We start from the raw sequence: 23,758 nt of genomic DNA, 5'->3' as shown, positions 1-23,758 counted from the left end.
CCCAAGTACACGAGGACAGCAGTCCTCATAGTCAGAAAAAAATACACCAGGGTAGGGTAATTTGATATTAATAATCCACCCAGATTTCCAGGCTAGGTGGCTCCTACACTTGCTGGAGTTTTTGAAGCTTCCCCAGACTGAAGTAGCCTGTCAATCCTGAATTGTGCTGGGCCAGAAGAGGCAACTCTGCCTCTCTTTGGGGCTTCAGACAAGATTAACTTCCTATCATCTCTCTTAACCAAGCCGATTTTGGGGTTGCCCACCTTGGCTCTTTGCCTTAAATTCATTGGTTTTTTCTTCTCATTCTGGACTCACTCTCAGCCAATGAGAAAGTTTCCTGATGGTGAGGCATGCTTATGATGCTTCTCCCATACTTCAATGAATCTGCAATTTTATTGATACCTTTGGTATCAAAGATGCTCTTAATTCCTCCCCAATGGGGCAAATCATGATCTGTTGAAATACCTTACTGTGACTACTCCCTGTGTGTCCTATGGATATCCTCCACTGCTAGTCCACCCAAAATGCTAGAGCTTTCTTCTAAATCTTTTAACATTACATAATAATCATAATTTATGTTTATATAACACTTTCCAGGGGCAGCTAGATGGCGTGGTGGATAGAGGGTTGGCCCTAAAGTCAGGAAGACTCCTTTTTTTTCTGAGTTAAAATTTGGCTTCATGAACTTACTAGCTGTGTGAACCTGGGCAAATTACTTAACCCCATTTGCCTCAGTTTCCTCACTTATAAAATGAAGTGGATAAAGAAATGGCAAGCCACTCTAGAATCTTTGCCAAAAAAACTCCAAGTGGAGTCAAAAAGAGTCAGGCATGACTAAAAAATACCTGAACACCAGTTATTCGGATCCAGTTTCAGCTTGGGGCAACGTTCGAGCCATAGGAGGGGACCTTGGCTCCAGCCTCTCAGCCTCAGGCAGAGGTCTGCCAAGAAAACTTTCACTAACACCAAAGAGGGCTGGCTGAAGGAAAAGGGATGGCTTATTTTGCCAAAGAAGTTTGACTTACTAAAAAACATGAAGAAATACTAGCACAAAGATTACTGTTACTTGAAGAAATGGAGAATGATCACAGTGGTCAGAAGACTGAAAAAAGGCTTTTCACATAAAAGCAGCTAAGCTAGCCTATAAAAGGAATTGGAGCCTTTTAAACAATTTAAGGACACTAGAAGAGAAACTTGAAAAAAAAAGGTACATTTGCAGTCACATCCTGAAATGGTTAGTCTTCAGACTCTCTACTGGGCATCAGTAGAACAGACCTAAAAGCGGGAGCAGTCTCTTTTAGGAGAAACACAATATCCCATTGGTGCTAGATATAAAAATCCTGCAGAAAATGACATTGACATCAAAGATGCTACAGAGAGATAACCACAATAAAGATGTCATTTTTCCTTGGGGTTCTGATTCAGAACACCTGCACAGTAAAGCAAAACTTATCTGGACATTGTATAAATCCAAAGGAATTTGTGCATCTAAGAGAATGTATTCAAGTGCATTCTATTACCTATCTTTTTGACAGTAGGGAGAGTTTTTTAATTTACTGGAAATTTTGTCAAACAAGGTTTAAAGTACTTACAGTCTTTTTAAAGAATGATGAGAATTATTTTTACTTTTCAAAAAATTATTTATTTATGTATTTTTAGTTTTCAACATTCACTTCCATAATGTTTTGAGTTCCAAATATTCTCCTCATCTCTCCCCTCCCCCACCCGAAGTCAGCATGTAAATTGATTTAGGCTCAGCATATACACTCATATTAAACCTATTTTCACCTTAGTCATGTTGTAAAGAAGTAGAACCAATGGGAGAAAGCAGGAGAAAGAAGAGATAGAGAGAGAGAGAGAGAGAGAGAGAGAGAGAGAGAGAGAGAGAGAGAGAGAGAGAGAGAGCAAATAATATGCTTTGATCTGCATTTAGCCTCCATAGTTCTTTTTCGTCATGAGTCTTTTGGAGCTTAGATCCTTGCACTGCTAGGAAGAGATAAGTCTTTCATAGTTAGTCATTCCACAATATTGCTATTATTGTGTACAATGTTCTTCTGGTTCTGCTGTCTTCACTCAGCATCAGTTCATGTAAGTCTTTCCAGGTTTTTTTGAAGTCTGCCTGCTCATCATTTCTTATAGCACAATAGTATTCCATTACATTCGCATACTACAACTTGTTCAGCCATTCCCTAACTGGTGGGCATCCCCTCAACATCCAGTTCTTTGCCACCACAAAAAGTTGCTATAAATATTTTTGCACATGTGGATCCTTTTCCCATTTGTATAATCTCTTTGGAATACAGACCTAGAAGGGGTATTGCTGGTTTTTTTTTCTTTTAATCTGTCATTTCATCAAACTTTTAGCAGTGTAAAAGAAAATTTTGAAAGATGAACTGAATTAAATAAATAGACAAAATGTGAAAAAAGAAAAACAGCTGAAAAACAACAAATTACTATTTACAAAACGCTTTACATAAGTGTAATGGACAGAACACCAGACCCAGAGTCAGGAAGACCTTTAAAATCTGACCTTAGATGATTACTAGCTCTGTGATCCTAGGCAAGTGGCTTAACCACTTTCTGCCTCAGTCTCCTTATCTGTAAAATGGGGATACTAGTATCTACTTCCCAGGATTGTTGTAAGGATTGAATGAGATAAAAGTTGTAAACCGCTTTGTAAATTTTAATGTGATGTGTGTAAGTACATATACATGTATACATACACACATATATGCATATGCATACACACATATATGCTAGCTGTTATTTTGTTATCTCATTTGAGTTTCACAAACACCCTTTTAGGGAGATGCTATGATTATAACCTATTAGGAGGGTAAGTGTAGTGAATAGATCACAGGATGAGGAGGCAGTAAAACAGAGTTCAAATCCTGTCTCAAATACTTGCTGTATGACACTTTCTCTCAGTCTCAGTTTCCTCATCTGAAAGATAGGGGAAATAACAGCGCCTGTTTCATAGTTTGTTGTGAGGATTAAATGAGTTAATACATGTAAAGTGCTCAGTAAGCCTTGAAGTGCCGTATAGATGCTTGGCTGTTATTATCCTCATTTTACAGATGAGAAACCAGTATGAAAGAGGTCAAGTGACTTGCCCAGGATATACAGCTAGTAAGTAACTTGTTTGAGAGGCGATTCTAACTCAGCAAATCCCAGACTCTATCCACTTCTCCATCTAGCTACCTCTTCATGCTAATGGAACACTCGAACTCTCCTTAATCATCCCTTACTCTCACTATATGACCAGACCACTCCATTTTCTATTCATACATATTCCTGACTGTATCATTTATACTGAATTTCCTGCACAGTTTGCTGTTTTATAATATGTTAACAGCTGTCTCATGTCTACCACGTCCCTTTTCAGAAGAATACTGATGTGCAAGGGAAGCTTGTAGACAGAGTCCCAATCAAAGTCGGGCATGTGGTTCCTATAAATCCAGAGTTCTTAATCTTTTGAGGGGTCTTGGCCCCTTTTAGCACTTTGGTGAGATCTATTGACTACTCAGAAAAATGTTTTTAAATGCATCAGATAAAATGCATAAGATTAAAAGGAAGTCAATTATTTTGAAACACAGTTATCAATATTTTTTCTTTTTAAAAATTTAATTAAATTAATTTTTGTTGCATTTTAAATCCCAAACTGTCTCCCTCCCTCCTTCTCTCTTCACTCCACATGAGAGAAGGCCATCATGTCACACACATACACACACACGTATGTATGTATGTATGTGTGTATAGTTGGTTGCTATCCTTTGTTACTCTAGAGTCTGGTTTCAGCGCGTCTGATTGTGGCTGATCCGACCAATATAAGCTCAGAATGTTCTACTACAGGTCAGGAACAAATAGTCCATGTGAACATTTTGGTTGGATTCTCTAAATTGGTGCATCTTGTGTTTCTTTAGAGCTATTTCAAATCTTCTCTGCTCATAGAGCACAGTATCTTCTCTGATGTGGGCATGCCATACCAAGTGGTCCTGTGCTGGTGTCTCCCATGTCACATAATCAATTCCAAAATTCTTAAGAGAGATCATGAGAGGGTCCTTGTATTGCTTCTTCTGACTTCCATGTGAACGCTGAGTTTGTGTGTGTGTGTGTGTGTTGTGTGTGTGTGTGTGTGCGTGTGTGTATGAAACCAAACTATGCATGCTTCTGTTTGTCAGTTATTTTTCTGGAGGTAAATAACATCTTCCTTCACAGGTCCTTGGTAATTGATTTGAATATTTATAATATTCAGAATAGCTTACTAATTCACAGTTACTCTTTGAATAATATTTTTGCTGCTCTGTCTAACATTGTCTTGGTTCTGCTTATTTCATTCTTCATTATTTCATGAAAGTCTTTCCGTGTTTTTCTAAAACCAACAAGCTCATCATCAGCCCCATCATATTCCATCACAATCATATATCACTTGTTTGGCCGTTCCCCAGTTAATGGACATCTCCTCAGTTTCTAGTTCTTTGCCACCGCTTAACAACATAGAGATTTTGCCATTATAAATGGCAAAACAAAGCCAAGAAATTCCACATAATATCTGTACTTTCAAAAATACAATATTGATACTAGTTTGCCTATTAGAAATAACAGCAGTTTGTTAGTTCTACAGGATTTAATGTAAAACCAGCTTCTAAATGCTAAAAAGCAATATATTTGCCAATATTCATGAATCTATTTTCCCCAGAAAATTAAAAAACCTCACCCTCTAGATAATTAAATTTACCAGAATCACAAACTATTAATAAAATACCCACAACATTTTTTTCCAAAACAATTTCACAGAATCCAGGTTAAGAACTCTGGTTATGGTTCTCTAGATACTCCTATTTATAGGAAACATTATGCTGATTACATCAATGCCAGAAACATTGTAAGCCTCTTAGTGACATTTATAGCAATCCAGTTTGACTTAACTAACCAAATGGGAATAAAATGAATTCCATTTCATTCCATTTAGCAAACACTTATAAAGCATTTACTGTGTGCATGGCTTTGGAGACACAAAGAAAAACAATGAAACAGTTCTTGTCCTCAAGAAGCTTACATTTCATTGGGTTGGACCATGATGAGTATGTAAGTAAAGAAAAGTAATAAGGAAAAAATACAAAATAATTTCAAGAGTCAGATAGGGATAATAAAAAAAGGGTAGGAAGGATCAGAGAAGGTCTTTTGTAGAAGGTAAGCACCTGAGCTGTCCTTTGAAGGAACAGCAATGAGATAGAGGTGATAACGGAGGGCTTCTCAGATATGGATGACCAGTTATGCAAAAACACGGAGGTGGGAGATGGTAAATCATTCACAACACCAACTTGACTATAATTAAGATTTTCATGGTAGACTGCTGTACTTACACAATTGGGGCAGAAAAAAAGGAATTTGGAATACTACTAGAGTACACTTATCTCTATACACTCTCCTTTAACTGAAGGGCACACAGACTCATATTCTTGAACATGAGTAAAACTGAGGCAGAAATCAACAACCTCAATTTTCTCAAAGGCAAAGAATGTGTTTATTCAAAAAGCAGAGGATTCTGCTATCTCGTCATTACCTATAGACCTTGGTTTCATTCCTGGGTTTCACTTGTTAGGTGCATAAACCTGATCCGTGAGTGACCTCTCTTGTCTCAGAATGACATTGATACCTCAGAAAGTCAGTTGTTCAGATTTCTAGGAGGAGAGCAAATCTGATCATTGGTTCCCTTTTTTAGCTAAAAACTTATTTTTTTCCTAAATTACTCCAGTTTTTTTTAGGCACCCATTGTACGAAAATCTGAATGGCCATACTGTCTCATAGGATCCTAGATAGAGAGCTCAAAGGAACCTTAAAGGTGATGTAGTCCACCCCCCTCCTCATTTTATAGATGAGGAAATTGAGAGGTGGGGACATAACTTGGTCAGGGTCACATAGCTAGTCAGTATCTGAGTCAGGATTTGAATTCAGATCTTCATGACTCCAAGATCTAGTCAACACACCATGTACCTGCCTGGATCTCATTATAAGGGATCCAATCGGTGATGACAAAGTGGACAAAGAAAGCCAGTTACCTGTATAATAATATGCAGTTGTAAGGACAATTGATGGAACTGGTCCATTAATGCATGTATTTTGGATAGATGTTGCAAATGGACAATGCACTTGAGTCCAGAAATGAACAGGAGGACACGAGCAGACTAGATTTCCTTTGGGAAATTGCCTAGTTCTTTTAATGACCCCAAGCTCTCACATATTACTACATAAATTATTAGCTAACTAGACTAAGTATATAACAGAATATAGTAGAAAGAGCAATGGACTTGAAGTCAAAAGCTCTGGGTTCAATTCAAGACCTCTTGTGTGACCTGAGGCAAATCATTTTATCTCTCTGAAACACTGGACCTCAGTTTCCTCATCTATAAAATGTGTAGGATGAACTAGATGCAGCTAGGTGGCACAGTAGATAGAGTGCTGGACCTGGGGTCTGGAAGTCTTGGGTTCAAATTCAGCCTCAAACATTTATGAGTTGTACTGTGGGTAAGTCACTTAACATGTTTGCCTCAGTTTCCTTATTTATAAAATGGCAATAATAAGAGCAACTACTTTGCAGGGTTATTGTGATGAAATGAGATCATCATTGTAAAGTGCTTAGCACAGCTCCTGGTTATATACAGTAAATCTTATATAAATGATAACTATTCTTGGTGTTGTTAGATGGTCTTTAAGGTTTCTTCCATCCCTAAATCCATTATCCTATGATTCTGTGACTACCTCATCAATACCACTAAGTGACCAAAAGAAATACAAATGCTAGAGATCATTGATATCATCCTCTCCCAATCTCAATCATTTGATATGCTATCTGTTTTATTCATTTAATCTGTAGGCACATCTTAAGTATCTAGTGTATATCAGGCCCTGGAGACACAAAAACGGGAATGAAATAGTCCCTGACCTTAAAGAGTTTACATTCCATTGGGGACACATCAAATTGTTAAATTGGCTGAGAGAGCTGGAACAACTATTTCACAATTTGGTCGTTTGGAGAACAAATTGCACTAGTCATCCAACTCAGTTTGGTAGTAAATGTGTAAATTGTTCAGTTTGTTTGGACTTGGAAAGTAGATTCCCTTTAACCTCTACTGATGAAGCTCATGGCATGGTCTTAATGAGACTGTTAAGGAGAGAAAAAAAATCTTTGACCCAGAGAAAAATCCAAAGCTTCTGCAAAGCAGGAGACATCAAAGATTGAAGAGAAATTAAATTTATTTTCTCTCCTTCCTCCCTCCCTCCCTCCCTCTCTCCCTTCCTTCCTTCCTTCCTTCCTTCCTTCCTCCTTTCTTCCTTCCTCCTTCCTTCCTTCCTTCCTTCCTTCCTTCCTTCCTTCCTTCCTTCCTTCCTTCCTTCTTTCTTTCTCTTTTCCTTCTTTCCTTCCTTCCTTTCTTTCTTTTAAAACTAAATTCAGTACTTAAAGGTAGCTAAGGGTATTTTGTGGATTTTTTAAAAATTTCAAATAATGTATGATGGCATGGTGGAAAGAGGAGAAAGATTCAGAGTCCCAGAACTTGAACTGGAATCCTGACTCCAATAGCTGCTATTTGTGTGTCCTTGGGCAAGTTCCTTCATCCCTTTCTGTCTCCATTTCCTCATCTCTACAAAATTGAGATGATAATACCTGTAATACTCTATTTACATCATAGGTTTTTTATGATTAAGTAAGATCCTATATGAAGAATGCTTTGTAAATTTTAAATCATATATAAACATCAGTTATTAACTTTTGTTTTGCCTCAGTTTCTTCATCTGTCAAATGAGAATTAGATCATAATAGTTTATTCCAGTTCTAAATCTTTGAACCTATGAACATGGAAGTCATCCCTGAAGTTCACAAAAGACAACTTCATGCCTCATAGAGCAGTGTAAGACTGAATGATATATGGCCCTTGTTCTCAAGGAATGTGTAGTCTGGTATGGAGAAGATGATAAACAGACAAGTAACTTCTACATTTAGTCTCTGGCAATCAAACCTATACCTTGTAGCTTTCTTTGGATGGCTTTAGTTGAAATCTCAATCTCTCTAGCAGCTTCTTCCCCCTGGATTCCTGGAGTTTTCTCAGGAGCCAAATGGCCCTGACTGGAATTTGGAGGAACTTGCTGTTTTGGCACACGTCCTTATGAACTTTGTCCTTTCTCAGAATTAGTACTGGGAACTTCCAAAAGGACACTGGGACATTTGTTATATCTTAAGAGTTTCTGTGTGGTGGTCTGAGCCAGAATCATACGCAGTCTTATAACTGACCCCTACTTCCCATATACACAATGGCAGAAAAGGATCTCTTTGTCTCTGTCTGTCTCTGTCTGTCTCTGTCTCTCTGTCTCTGTCTCTGTCTCTGTCTGTCTCTGTCTCTGTCTCGCTCTCTCTCTTTCTCTCTCTCTCCCCCTTGCTTCCACTCTCTGTCTCTGTGTGTGTCTCTCCTTCTCCCCTCCCCTGCTCTCTCTCCCCACCTCTCTTTCTTTCTGTCTGTATCTCCCCCTCTCCCTGACCCCCCCGTCTCTCCCTCTCTCTCTCTCTCTCTCAACACACACACACACACACACACACACACACACACACACACACACACACACACACACACACACACTCCGTCTTTCTGCTCTTCCTTATTTTACCAGAGGGGGGCATTTCTGTCCTTCTGCTTCTGAGGTCTGGGTGTAACCTCTTCTCAGAATTTATAGATTTAGATTGGGAAGGGACCTGTAAGGTCCTCTAGTTCAACCCCTTATTTTACAGATTAAGAATCTGAGGCTCACAGAGGCTAAATGACTTGTTCAGGGTCACACAGGAAAGCATCAGCATTTCACTTTAAACCCAGATACCCTGAACCCAGAGCTAATGCTCATCTAGAGAAACACGAGTGCATCCTTTGCTTTCTGCCAGCCATCATTAATTCTATGTACCAAGCACTTTGTTAAGTAGTAGGGATAAAAAAATAACAGTTCCTGCCTTCATTCCTCCTATCTGCCCTGGGCAGAAATCATTGGTGACCAGATTGGAGAAGGATCAATCTGCCCCACCCCTGTCCCCTGATGGAACTGGTAACGACTAGAAACAGGACAGGGTACCCAAACACCAGCATCATTAATAAATATTTATTATCTCCTGTACTAAGTACTATGCCTATCATTGGCTGCATGCATACCAAGACATATGAGACAATATCCATGCCCACCAAAGGCTTAATTAAGTCTCTGAAACTAAACATATGGATTTTCTAGTATAAGGAAAAACCTGAGGGATGATTCAATCCCACACTCAGAGGAAAGGGATTAAAAAACTGGGGTTTCAGCACAAGCAGAATCATTGACTGAAGGAAAGGTGGGAAAAACAGAAAGTGGTGATGTATTGCTGCATTGAGGAGTAATCAGTGGCCTTTTGGGTAACATGTAAGGAAACAGGACCAGAAAGTGAAATGATTTGCTCAAGGCCACAAAGATAGTTCACAGCTGAGTCAGGATTTGAATCCAGGTCTCCTGATTCCCAGTCCTGTGGATATTATACATTTTGACCTTGAGCAAGTCATTTCATCCAGAGCCCCAGTTTCCTTGGCTATCAAATGAAAGAACTAATTCAGATATTGTTTAAGGGTCACTAACCTATAAGGGATGTCAGAGTACATTTAAATGAACCTCCTCATTTTACAGATGAGGGAACTGAGACCAAGAGAAGGTAAATGATCTGCCCAAGGTTAAATAGATAAAGACATAGAAAGATAAAATATTTATTTATTAATTCATTAATTAGAATATTTATTAAGCATCTACTGTGTGCCAGGTAGTTTAAGTGATGGCAATACAAATACAAGCACAAACAAGGCAGTTCCTACTCTAGAGACGCTTATATTCCAAAGAGGGGGGAGAGGGAGCTGGAGAGGTGGGAGGATCATGCAGCTGGAAAAAGAGGAATCTCATAAAAGACAGAGTCCAGATATGAATAACATGAAATACGGCTGGGGTCCTTCTTAAAATGGCAAACCTGGGAGGGAGTCACCAATCAATCAGGAAGTCACCAAGCTGCCTTGGGGCACAGTTATCTCCAGGATGGCTAGGCCCTAGGTAAGGAGGCATTCAGACTGAAAGTCTAGGTATGAAGGAGGGAGGCTACACAGGTAGTAAGAATCACAAGTGGGATTTAAACTCAGGACCTCTGATTCATAGCTGATTCTCTGTCCAGGTCCCTTCTCACTCTAAAATTAGATTATTTCGGGTTTCTACTCCTTGATCTCATCTGATCAGCACTACTTAGGCATCTTTGATTAAAGTACAAAAATTTGGATTTGAGTCCTACCACTTAATAACTGTGTAACCTTACTTGACAACTTACTTGACCTCTGTGAGCCTCAGTTTCCCCCACACATAAATAAAATAAGACCTTCTTGGACAAATTGAGGAGGTTAGAGAAGCATGCCTATGATAAAAGATCTGGGGGTTTTAGCAATCAGCATGAGTCAGTCATGGGCCATGAATGACTGATGCTTTCAGTGGTGTTGCAACTCTCAGATGACAACTATAAGATATAGTAATCATTTTAGAGAGTTGTCTGAAACTCAGAGGGATCAGTTTACTTACCTGTGGTCACACAAACAGCAAGTGTCAGAGGTAAGATTTGAACTTAAGTCCTTCTGACTCCAAATCTAACAGGTCTTCCACGATGTCCCACTAATGAGGCAGCTAGGCGGTGCACTGGATAGATCACTGGATCTCAAGTCAGGAACTCCAACCTCATATACTTATTAGATACGTGACCCTGGGCAAGTCATTTAACCTTTGTTTGCATGTTTTCTCGTCTGTAAAACGGGAGTGGCAGACAGGCAGCACAGTGGATAGAGTACTGGGCCTGCAATTAGGAAGACCTGAGATCAAATCCAACCTCAGACAGTTACAACAATAATAGTGCCTACTTCTCAGGGTTGTTGTTATGAACAAATGAGGTGTTTGTAAAAAGCACTGCAAAACCAGTTATTAATTCTCATATTCATGTGATATAGCAGCCAGTCTAGTCATCTGACTTTAGGCAGCATTAAGTTAGGCAAAGCAACTAGAATGAAGAAGGTCACAGTGCTGTTGCATGGAATTTTATTGGCCAAATCTAGTCTGAAGTATTATTCTAGGTGTTAATGTTCTAGGAAGGCTATTGACAAAATGAGACAAAGCCAGAGGAGGGCAGCCAGGATAGTGAGGAGCCTGGAGACTGTGCTTTATGAAGATCAGTTGAAAATGGAGATATTTCACCATAAGATAAGGTGGGGAAGGTGGAGGAACGTAATAGCTGGGTTTTTTGTTCTTATTTTTTTGCTGGAGGAGGCAATCAGATTTAAGTAGCTCGGCCTAGGGTCACACAGCTAGTAAGTGTCTGAGGTCAAATTTGAACACAGGTCCTCCTAACTCCAGTCTCTATGCACGGCACCATCTTGCTGCCCTCAACAGTTGTTTTAAAGTATTTTAAGGGCTATTGTAAAGGAGAGAGTTTACTTTTTCTACTGCCAAAAACAGAAGTAGGAGCAATGGGTAGAAGTTAAAGGGAGGGAGATTAAAACTGAATGTTGGGAAAATCTTCCTAGTAAGTATAACAATTCAAAATTTGGATGGGTTGCCTTGGCAGATGATGAGCAGACTCACTGGAAGCCTTGAAGTGGACAAAGCTTGTCATTGGAATTGCAGAGGACATTCTGGTTTATGGGGTCATTGGACTATGTGGCTTCTATGACCCCTTAATGTTAAAATGGTCCTCCTCGTTCCTCTTTCTTCTCCCCATCTGGGACATCATTGGATTGAACTACATGATCTTTGAAGTTCCTTCCAACACTGACATTCTCTGCTTCTGATTCTTTTCAGCCCAAAACAACTTGCTCTCCTCTCCCCTCCCTTTCTCAAGCTTCCTTTTTCCGGTCTTCAGGACTTGGCTTCACATGCCATCAGGGTTCTCCAAGCCAGGGTCTTAAGGATCTTGTGCAGCACTAGTAAGCATCATCCTGTATTGATTCCCACTGAAGAGCAAGGCAGATAGTTCTGAACTGAGTCATTATCTCTTGCCAGCCCTGTGGGGGAAGGGAAATCATCTCTGGGAAGGTGTTTTTGCTTTTGTTTTTGGAGGGGGATTACCAGAAGAAGGGGTGAGGGGTGGTATACCTTTTTATTCTATGTGTGGAGGTTTTTGACCCTCATACCCAGTGTAGGTGAAAGGAGAGAAAATGAAAGAAAAATCAGTCAGAAACATGAAATGAATTTTATCCATCCAGGGAGCTGTCACTAAGGGATAAAAACCTGTTTTTCTGTTTTTAAGTATAAACTTAATTTTATGGAGAATACCCCCCACCTGTAAATAGTAAACGTTAATCTCATCTCTCCAAATTATTTTCTGGTTGTTGTCACTGTGCATATTTATCCTTCAACATTTAAAGAATCTATGAGATAGATCGAAAACTCTTCTGTGCCTTTAGCAAGTAGTCTTGGTGAGCTACTGCAGTAAAAAAAAAAATCCTTACTTTGTAGCCAGCGTTCTGGTGACAAGCCTGTCTGCTTAGACTGAAAGGAACCTAAGTGGTCATCTTGCCCAACCCTCTCATTTTACAAGCTAAAGAAAAGGAGGTCCGGACTGGAAAGAAGCCATACAGTTAAGTCACACAGGTAATAAGTAGCAGAGCCAGGACTTGAATTCTGGTCCTATATTCTCGAATGACAGCCTATCACTGCACCTCTACTAATATGAAAGCTTGCCCCTGAGATGTCAGTATTACAGGGGCAGCCTTGGAGAAACCAGGATCACCACACTTGGAATCAGGAACATTCATTTTCCTGAGTTCAAATCCAGCCTCAGATACTTACTGTGTGACCCTGGGTATGTCACTTAACCCTGTTTGCCTCAGTTTCCTCCTCTGTAAAATAAGCTGGAGAAGGACATGGCAAACCACTCCAGCTTCTTTACCAAGAAAACCCCAAACGGGGTCATAAAGAGTCAGACATAATTCAAAACAACTGAAAAGACCCGCCAAACTCCCTTGATGTACGTGTGTGAGAGTTTTTCCCCATCTATTCACACGTCAGTTTTAGGTTCCAGATGTACACCTGACATATTCTAATTTGTTTTGTAGGTGTTTGCATTTTTTAAAATCTCCCCTTCCTCCTTCATCTTTGTATCTGCCTCCCTCCCTCTCAGCGAAGTGCGCAATACACAAGAGGCACTTCAAAAATGTTTGTTAATGAACTGATGTTTCAAAAGAGGTTCCCACCACTTCGCACAGGGTTTAGTGTCAAACAGCCCTTTCCACTGGGCAGTTCTTCCTTGGGTCTGATCTGAATATCTCAGTCCATTTCCTCCTGCTCCTCTTGGTTGGACAGGCAGACAGCTGGTGACCCAAGCCTCCATTCAAAGGAGGAGGGGAGGATTTTCAGGGGTCTCAGCTCTCTGGGAGCTGGCATTGGGGTGGGGGCAGGGCTCTAGCCCAGGTGGTAGGGGCGGGGCCAGGGCTCGGCCAGGCCTGGAGCATCCTTCCCCTCCCGTGCGCTGCGCGCTCCCTTCCTGCCCTCAGTCCCGCTTCAGCGCGTACCCCGGGAGGAGAAGGAAGGAAAGAGGGAAGGGAGGAGGAGGGTAGCGCGCACGCAGGCTGCCGGGGGCGCGCCAGCCGGACCCTGGGGACGCGCACGGGCTGGTCTCTGCCCTAATGCGGCTGGCGGCGAGAGGCGCTGCAGGCGCAGAAGGGGGCAAGTGGTGGCCCCGGCGAGCGAGGATCCTGGCTGCTCCTAGACCCGGGCTGGAGCAGGACTTTCCAGCCCTGCGGGGAGAGAGGTAAGAGAGCTCCAGCCCTGGCGGAGCGCGGGGAAGGGGTGGAGGGAGAATCTAGCACTCTGGAATCCTGGACAGAGACAGCCCACCTCCAGTCCTTCTCCCCATCACCTTAGCTATCCTCTGCCCCTCTCTCGTTCTCCTCCCGGCAGCCGTACTCGCCCTCACTTCCCTCGTTATCCGTCCTATCTCCCATCCCCGAGGAAGTCTGCCTTCTTCACCATAACCTTTACTGCTTCCATCCCCCTTCCTAGCTTCTCTCCTCATCCCCTCCTATAATCTCCCCATCCCCCTTCCTTTCTGTCTCCCCATCCCCCTTCCTATTCCTCTTCCCATCCCTCTTTCTGTCCTCCCCATCTCCCTTCCTATACTCCTCCCTATCCATTTCCCCATCCCCCTTCCTATCCGTATCTCCTTTTTTCCCCATCTTGATTCCCAGCCTCAGTTCTCTTCACCTTCCCACTGCCTTCTTCTGCCCTATCCTCCTTGCTGCTTTTATTCCTTGTCTTTCTCTTGTCTACCTCCTACCTCAGGTCCCAGTTCACCATCCTCCCTCTATTTACCTCTCAACCTTTTCTTTTACCTTCTCCTCCACTGCCCTCTTGTATCACCTTCTTGCCTTCTCCTTCATAGTTCTCCATCACCTGCCTTTAACGGTCCTCTCTCCCACTTTGGCCTCACTGTTTATGGCATCTTTTCACCACTTTTTTTATACTCTATCCCAATCAACTACCAACTGCCCTCTCTAATCCTTCTCTCCCTTATCTATATTATTCCTTTTCAGCGAAGACCCCTCAACTCTCTCTAGGCTGATTCCACACCCCTCTGTATAACCTTCTCCATCCAACCCCCTCTAGCACTCTCTTCTAAAGCATGTCGCTGCCACTTGATTTTCTTGTCCTATTTCTCCAGCCCTCCCTTAGAGTTTCTCATCCTTCCCTTTTCCCATCCTTGGGCCTGGGCATGGGAAGGCTGAGTTTGCTTTGTGAGAGTTTTTGGTTATAACCTCCTTCCTCCCAATGCTTTGTGCCTTACTTTGGGGTACAGGATGTGAAATATGTCTCCCTGCTGTTCCTTTCCTGCCTCCAGGCCCTCTATGCCAGATGCTCTGGTTGCCTTAGGAGGTTGGTTTGTTTCCTGGTTGGACTTTGTGGTGGGATAGAGTTGAGGGTATGTTAGTGGTTTGGGAGGCAAGGAAGACTGTAATGGCTTCATAGGTTATTCCAACTTCTTGTTCTGAGTTCTGACCTGGAAATGATGGTAAAAGGTTTCACTGGTGGTTTGGTATATTTAGGATTTTGGGAACAGGATTGTTTTCCTAACTCCAAATAGAATCGTGATGTCTTTGTGTGGCCCTCAGGGCTGGGAGTGGGCAGAGTGCTGAATCATTTGGACTTCCATCATATGCAGTCTCTTGCTGTATACTATCTTCATACCTAGTCCCCCGGGCAAGATCAGCTCCAAGATTTTATAGTCATCCCAGCCAGTGCAGAGTGTGTGTGTGTGTGTGTGTGTGTGTGTGTGTGTGTATGCATGTATGTATGTATGTATGTATGTTGGGCAAAGGGTTAAAGGGAAGGGGAAAGGTCCCAACTTCTCATCATGGAAGAAATGACCACAATTCTCTCCTCCTCATCCCCTCTTTCTCATACTGAGAAAGTATATCTTATCTATTCTTGTAGTCCTAGACAGCTACACTAGGGGAGGGGGGAAGTGTCAATAAGACCTTAGAGGAGGCCAAGATCTGGAATTTTGAGGTCTTGGGATGATGAGGATGAAGCATTCATAAAAGATGAATTGTTTACATTAAGCCCAAAGTGCTAGACTGATGCATGACCCACAAAAGTCAAGGGACCAACTGAGGACAGAGACAGGGAGTCCAAGGGAGTATTAGAGGTGACAAGAAGTCTGACTCATGCTTCCTTTTGTTCTGATCTCCCTATCATTCCTCTTTAGGAGATGTCTTCTGGCCTCCTAACCTCCCACTTCAACTCCTACCCTCTTTGGATGCAACTGGAGCACTGCGTATGTGAGAGAGAATGAGAGAGAAAGTACCTGAGCTTAATTCTAGGCCTTAAAAACTATGCTTGCCTTCTTTAGAACAGATAAGGACTTGGGGGGTATAAATGGAGGATTTAGCATGACCAATGTGGCAACACTTAACTTTTCTGAGTCCCTATTCCTTCATTCATAACACAAGGGGGTGTAACTAAATGGCCTTCTCAGTTCCCTTTCAGTTCTACATCTCTGGTGCTATGAGAGTAAACTGCAAACCCACACCTCTCTATGTACAGCTCACCTATGCTAAGCAGAAATAGCTTGCCTCTTCAAACTCGGGGGTCTTCCTGCCTGGTGAGGGAGTAGGGAGGACTGATTGCCTCCTGCTTTGTATCGGAGAGAAATGAAGAATCTTCCTGAATTCAGGTACCCAGGTCTTCAGAATCTCAGAACTGGCAGAGATCTCCAGGCTTATTTAGTCCAGCAAACACCCAAAGCATGAATTTCTTCCACAGTGTCCCCAACAAGTGATCCCCAACAAGCTTCCTCTTAAAAATTCTCAGTATTGAAGAATGGACTGAGTACATTGGATTTAATCAGGTCCAGGGTTTATATACAGGCACTCTTACTTATGGAGATCTTAGACAAATCACTTAACTTCTATAGGTTTCAATTTCCTCCTGTGTAAAATAAGGGGACCGGAATAGATGATCTGATGATCATTTAAGGTTCTTTCCCTGCTTTAGTTCCTTGGATTGTTGACCTCATTACCTCCTCCAGCAGACCATTCTGTTTTTGGATAGCTCAAATGTTTAACAAGCTTTTTTCCAAATCAAATGGGAATGTGATTTCATCACTTCAACCCCTTGTTCTTCCTGTATGGTCTCTGAAAAGAGGACTAACTATAGCCTTTGAAGGCAATTGAAAGTTGATTGAACGATGATTGTGATAGTGAAATGATTAAGCATTTCATTTCCATTCAATTGAAATTTTATTGTGTAATCTGTCACCATCTTTCCTGAGTCCCAGCTACCCTGGTTATGTCATTGACCCCTTTCTTTCAGTGCTCAGAGCCTGCTATCCAAATATACTGAGAAGTCAGAACACAGAAAGAGGACCTAGTTTTTCCAACTTCACCTAGTTAGTTTCTTTTATTTTTTTACTGGGCCGAGCTTAGCTTGCTGTTTTGGTGACACATGAAGGATATATGTATTGTCTTGGAGCTGAAGTTCCTAGGGTTTGCCTTCTATGTTTGAGGTTGGGATCTGGCTGTGCGATGACTGAGTCTTAGGGTGTTAGGGCTCTGATCATGTGGTTTTTCCTATCCCTTGGCCCACCTTCCTGGCTCAGTCACTGGTGCATTAAGATCTCTGAGTCTCAGGTAACATAAAGAGATGGGAGGGAAGCAAAGAACTCTGTCCTTGGGAACAAAAAGATGCTTAGAACATAAGAATGTGTGAATTAGTCAGATCCCACTCTATTGGGGGCGGGAGATGCAGTCTCAGATTGTTTCTCTGTTCCCTTTCTCTAGGCAGTGGAGTCAAGCTCAAACAGAAACATGTCCCTGTGGGACAAATTAACACGACCTATACCGTATTTTACTGTTATTTATTTTGTTAAACACTTCCCAATTGCATTTTCATCTTGTCAGTTGCATTCAGGAGTTTTCTGGGATTCCTATGTGTTAGACAGAACAGCTGAAGAGATAGTTGGGCACTGGGACTCTTGATGCTAATAGGATCAATGCTTCCACCTCCCTCTTAAGGTCTGGTATGGTTGGTGTTTGGAAATGTGCGTTGGAGTTATGTACAGTGATGAAGTTAAATTTGAGACTTCTGGGCTTGGCTGACTATTGGGCCAGGCATTCAGTGTCTGGTGGAGCAGAGATTTCACTGGTAAGCTTGTCTGGGGGAGTACACGTAAACCACATGTGGCTCCTGGTCGGAGCCTAGGTTTTCTGCTGTTGGGATAGAGCAGCTTCATCTTACTGTCAGTTTCAGGTGCTAGCTTAGTTTCTCAGATATATCAATGCCTGAATTTGCCTGGACGTCATCATCTGCTGCCTCCTGGAACAACAGGTTTTCTAGCACAAAATCTTTGCAATTAAAATGTTCAGTATCTTCCTCCAAAGGGTTGCACATTTTACCTCTCTCTCCCTCCTTCTCCCTTTAACAGCCCATGGGGCCAATCACTTTTCTGTTCTGAATTTCCTTTTATGAGTAGTATGCTTGCTACAGAGAGAGTCTAAGGAAGGAAACAATTCCTGCTCTCAAGAAGCCTCTAGTCTGGTAGTCATCATGGAGCTCTTCCAGACTAAATATAGAATAAGAAGAAGGAGGGGACACAGTCATCAATTTAGAGATGAAAGGGATCTGAGAAGTCCCTTAGGTCAGTCTTTTCATTTTACAGATAACAAAACTGAGACCCAGAGAGGTCGATAACTTGTGCAAGATCACATAGGGAGTAAATGGCAGAGTTTAGAGAGTTGAGATTTGAACCCATATCTAACTTTTTTCACTGCCCATGCTTCTGGACAATACAATGGAGCAATAAATACAGGTCTGATTCTCTCTATAAATATTCAGAGGATGTAGTTTAATAAAAGTGCTCATAGTTAAGTGGGAGTAATCACTGAAAACCTGATTGAGGAACAGGTGCATTTGAAAAGGAAAGAACATGGATTGTTAGGAAGCTGGGCACAGGTTAACTCTCCCTCTTATCTGTCTATGCTTGGACTAAGTGCCTGGCCCCATTTTACCCTGACTGAGTTGGGAGAAGAACCCAGGAGACTTCTCATCTCATCTCTTTAGATCATTCATATATTTCTTTGGAAAGCGAGTTCCGAGCTGTTTGATGTCAAAACTCTCTGTCATTTGCTCTTGGGCCAGGTGGTTCAGTATTGGGGTTGACCAGTGCCTAATACATAGTAGGCATTTAATAAATACCAATTGATTGACTGATTGAAGTGTCCTTACCCAAAATTCTGAGGAAGGAAAAAATGGTAGAGGTCCACATGGTCTGGAGGTCAATGAGGAGAAGGCTAAGATTCAACCTTGTGGTTGGGTAAGCACAGTGCTAGCTCAGCTGATGCATTCATTGGCCAAGTTTTGGCTGTGGGTCTCCTAAGCCACCTTTTGTCCTCCCTGTGGTTAAATGTTTGAAAAAACATTGCAATCCATCTCTTAGGTCTTAGAGAATTGCCTGAGGCTCAGCAAAGTTAGGTGATGTGTCCATGATCACATAGCTAATTAGTGGCAGAGGCAGGACTTCAGCACCCTATCCATTTTACTGTCCTGCCTCTGCCTGAAGGAATAGGAAAATGGGATAGTTTGAGGGTTAGGCCAGCTAGATAAGCAAAAGCAAGGAATCAGTGCAATATCCTTTAGGCAAGTCTATCTACTAGGATTCAATTTTAGTAGGTAATAGGGATACACAGATCTATCTCTCTTAAGACCTTAAAGTCTATAAGGGGAAAGGATAAGAACATAAATAACTGGTAAAAGGTGAAAAAGAAATGTAAAGGAACAGTCCAGGCAAAGTAATATGGGAAATTTAAAGAAAGGGAAATCACTTTCACCTGGCAGTGAGTGAAAGGGGATTTAGGAAAGGTTTCATGGCAGAAGTGGTATCTGAGTTGGACCTTGAAAGAATACCTGGGGAAAGTTATGAAGGGGAAAGGAGCATGGGAAGAAGAATAATTGACTTTGGCTTAGGATGTATAATATACAAATGTACTGACCAGGTAGCATAGTGGATAGAGTGTTGAACATGGAGAGAGAAAGACTTGAGTTGAAATTCAGCCTCTCATACTTATTAGTAAATCACAAGCTTTCTCAGTCTCATTTTCTCATCTGTGAAATGGGAATAACAATAGAACATATGTCTCAGAGTTATAAGGACCAAATGAGAAAATGTGAAGTACTTTGCAAACTTTAATATGCTATTTAAATGATAGCTATTATTATGGAGTGACTTCTAAGTATTCCTCAATGTGAGGATATAAAAATAGTCACCTCAATTCCATATAAAGAGTTTATAATCTAATTGGGGGAGACCCATTGAAATATTTTCCTGAAGAGGACCTGAATGAAGGAGGCCCTTGACCTTACTGAAACAAGAGACTCACTTAGGGCAGAAAATAATGAAGTGCTGAATTGTGCCTTCAAGGGCTATTAGAGTTTAAGAACAATAAAGAGAAGGCCTCATGGAACAGCTGGGACTTAGGGTGGGTAGTATTTGGACAGGTGGAGAGGAGGGCATTCCAAACAGTATGAAGGTAGGTCTAGAGGTGAGAATGAGCTTGAGTGTCGAATCTTAGCTTTGGAAGGGACCTTGGGAGTTATCTAGTCTAATCTCCTGTGCAAGAATCTTCTCAACAGTATCACTGATGGGTGGCCATCTAGTCATATCTGTTTAAATATTAACAGTGACAGGGAGGTCACTACCTCATAAAGCAGCTTATTTAATAGTCAGACAGTTCTCAATGTTAGATCTTCTGTATATTGGGCCAAAAATCTGGTCTTGATTCTCCTCAAGTTACGTAGAATATTCATCTTGCTCATGACAATACTCTGGCTATTGGAAAGCATTGCTCATGTCATCCTAACTCCGTTTTCCTACACCAAAAGGTCTTTTCTCTAGCTCAGTTCAATACTCTCAGTTCATCCTTCAGCTTATCCATCACAATTCCAGTCATCTATGTCTGGACTTGCTCTCCCTTTTCATGGCCCCTCCTAAAAATGGTGTGCAGAACTGAACATAGTATTCCAAATGTGTTCTGACCAGAATAGAGGACAGAGGGATCAACCCACCACTTGCCTGGATCTAAGTACTGCATTCCATGTAATGTAGCTCAATATTGTATGAATTTTTTTGTTTACTTTTCAGTCAAGCCACACTGTTGGCTCATGCTCAATCTGCAGTCAGCAAACTCTCCAAGTTCTTTTTTTTCACCCAAACTGTGATTGGTTAGCAATGTCTCCCCCATATTGGGGTGGTTTCATGACATTAAAAAGAAGTGGGTTGACTTATGATCCTGTATCACTCCTTATCACCATCTTCCTTCTCCCAGTTTTTCTTACCCACTGTAATATATAGTAACACAGGGAGAGGACATCTCTCTGGGGGCTTGGACCTGCATTCTCATTCCATCTCTAACATTCACCTTTGACTGACCTTAGGAGAGTCCCTGCTTCCTTATGAGTTTCAGGCTTTCCTTCCACATAATGAAAAGTATAGTGATTTCCCTATCACCAAAAGTTTTCAAAGCAAATGGGTGACCACTTTTCAGAGATCTTGTAGGAGGGAATTATACTTTCCAAAAGGAATAGCCCAAGTGTGTCATGGGCCCTGTGGGCAGTCTAGTGAAGCCAGAAAAATGTTTTAAAATGATTGAAGGAAATGCTAAAATTACAGTTAGAGGTTAATGAAAATAATGATGTGGTCTTTTTTTTTCCCATCCCACTTCATGGAATTCCTGAAATCTATCCAAGGATCTAAAGTTAAGAATCCTTGACTTAAAACAGTTCTATGACTTTAATATATTCTCTATCCCCTCTCCCATCCCACATATTGTGCTCCATAAAAATCTTCTTTTCTCTTCACTTTCATTCAGAAAGCGAAGATGAGAGTGCCCTGGGTTATTGTAGTGAGGGTCTTGGTGACTGCATCCCCCCTCCCCCAGTGCCCTCCTCCAGGAAGCAGCTGCTTTAGCATCTGTCTCCTCTTCATTCACCTGCTCCTTTTTACTCCTCTTCCTCTGCCCCTCCCTGAGTCCGCCCCTCCCCACAGCCACCCTGGCAGCCCCTCTTTCTATCATTATGATGTTAATTGTGTTGTTGATTTTTCCAGAAACTGGAAAGAAAGCCCCAATCTGTTCTAATGAATTTAATTACAGGGGGGCTTGGAGGTCCTCAGAACCTCTTACCAGGATCACAATAAACAGAGCTAAAGAGATAAACAGGCACCCTCCCCCCTTCCCTCCCAGCTCCCCTCCTGCCCCAGTCAGGGACAAGCTGCCAGAGATTCTGGGCTGGTTGACTTACCTCCTGGGATAAAAGGATCCTAGCCCTGGGCTGAACTGAGATTCACTATCTTCCTACAGATTGGTGCCTTTCTTGTACATGACCCCACCTAGTCCCATGGTCTAGATCTCTCATCTATGCTTTGTGTTTTATTCCCACCCCAGTTCTTGGGTAGTGAAAGGGCATGGTGGGTGGACCTTCTAAGGAGACTTGTCCTCAGTTATCCTTACCATCATCAACAGATATTTATTGAGCACCTACTGTGGGTAGAATTCTGGCTGCTAAGGGAGCACAGAGATATATTCTCCGTCTTAGGGACCTTGAAGTCAACCTGGGCAGATAGGGCCATTTTTAATAGGGAAAAAAAGAATAGTAACATAAAGCAATATAAAGCTAAAGTACTAAAAGAATGGTATAGACAGTCAATACTATATAAAGGGGACAGAGAGAGCACTGTGGGTGAGTGAGGCTTTCTAGAGAAGGTAGGACTTAAACATCGATAAGGAAAGAGGAAGGAAAAGATATTTCTGGAAAAGGAAATATTAACTAAGTGATGGATTGCAAGGCCTTTTTTGGTCCCCCCAGGTGAATGCATTCCCCTCTGACATTGCCTTATATCTACTCTCAATATATTCTGGATGTATCATGTCATTTTTCTTATTAGAATTTGAGCTCCTTGAGGGACTGTTTTTACCTTTCTGTGTAATCCTCAGTGCTAAGCACAATGACTAAGAAATGCTTATTGATCAACTGATTGACCAAGCCAGTTGGCATAGACCAAGGTTAGGAAACACTTGGAGGAGGATCTTAGATTTAGAGTTGGAAGGGACTTTGGAGATCATTTAGTCCAGCCCTCTTATTTTACAAAGAAACTGAGGATCAGAGAGGTTGGATGACTTGTCCAGGATCACACTGGGAGTGTCAGATCTCTGAATTTGAACCCATCTCCTTTGACGCTAACTCCGTTACTTTGGATCCCTACTGTACCACAGAGTGATCCTTAGAGAGAGCTGTCATGACCTCTGGACTTGGATTCAGGAAAATGTGGTGTTTTAATCCTACCTCACTACACTTACTGTGAGATCCTAAGCAAGTCACCTAATCTTCCTGGATCTCAATATCCTCATCTGTAAGAGGAGTGGGTTGGATCCAATGACCCTTCCAGCTCTAAACCTGTGATTTCCTAGAGAGGACAGCCAGAATGTGGATTCTTACTTTTGGCATTGGTGGTTGCTAGGATGGCCAAGATGAGAAAGTGATCCTTGGAGCCTTCTCCGAGGTGAGTCCTAGTTTGAGGGCACAAACACTCTTCCTTGCTAACACTAGCCAGTTTCCTTCTGTCTTAAATTTCTTAGAACAGGCTGTGAAAATTCCCAGATCTGGGGTCAGTAGGTTTCATTCCTTTCTTCCACTTAGTGTTCACTAATGAGAGTCCTGGGGCAGTCCAAATGCACTGGTAACAAACATTATCCTAGTTTCAACTCAATTAAATTCAAAAAAACATTTATTAATCTGTTTAGAAATGACCCCAGGAAGGAAGGGGAAAAGGTTTCACAGATATATCCCAGCCATAGAACTAACAGAGGCACTCTTTAAAAAAAATTCATATCAATATCTTTTGTTCTTATGTCACCTTTATCCATCATATATTTGAATAAAAAGGAAAGAGAAAAAACAATTCAGCACCACTAATGAGCACATCAACAAAGTCCAGCGTCTTGTATTCATGTAATATGCCATGTCTGTAGACCCCCACCTCTGCAAAGAGGCAAGGGAGATATCTCCTTTTACCTTAGTTATTATTGTTTCACGGCACAAAGGTGTAATTGTGTTGTTGTTTCTATGTATGTTGTTGTACTCATTCTGTGTTTCCCTGGTTTTTCTTACTTCACTTTGCAGATAGTTC

At 41.6% G+C, this 23,758-nt stretch overlaps 1 protein-coding gene across 2 annotated transcripts in view; it reads left to right on the top strand.

Moving 5' to 3' along the window:
- Positions 1-13,709: 13,709 nt before the first annotated feature.
- NFASC (neurofascin) overlaps positions 13,710-23,758 on the top strand; it is a 240,381-nt gene continuing 230,332 nt past the window's right edge. The window contains exon 1 of one of the 2 annotated variants that reach the window (XM_072648077.1): positions 13,710-13,834. In XM_072648077.1, the coding sequence (XP_072504178.1) occupies positions 13,710-13,834 (125 nt within the window). The remainder of the gene's footprint in view (positions 13,835-23,758) is intronic. The other variant, XM_072648074.1, reaches the window with a different exon arrangement.

The sequence above is a fragment of the Notamacropus eugenii genome, chromosome 2, assembly GCF_028372415.1.
Source record: "Notamacropus eugenii isolate mMacEug1 chromosome 2, mMacEug1.pri_v2, whole genome shotgun sequence".
NCBI lineage: Eukaryota > Metazoa > Chordata > Mammalia > Diprotodontia > Macropodidae > Notamacropus > Notamacropus eugenii.
The sequence above is the reverse complement of the archived record's forward strand: the minus strand, read 5'-3'. Positions and strand labels throughout refer to the sequence as shown.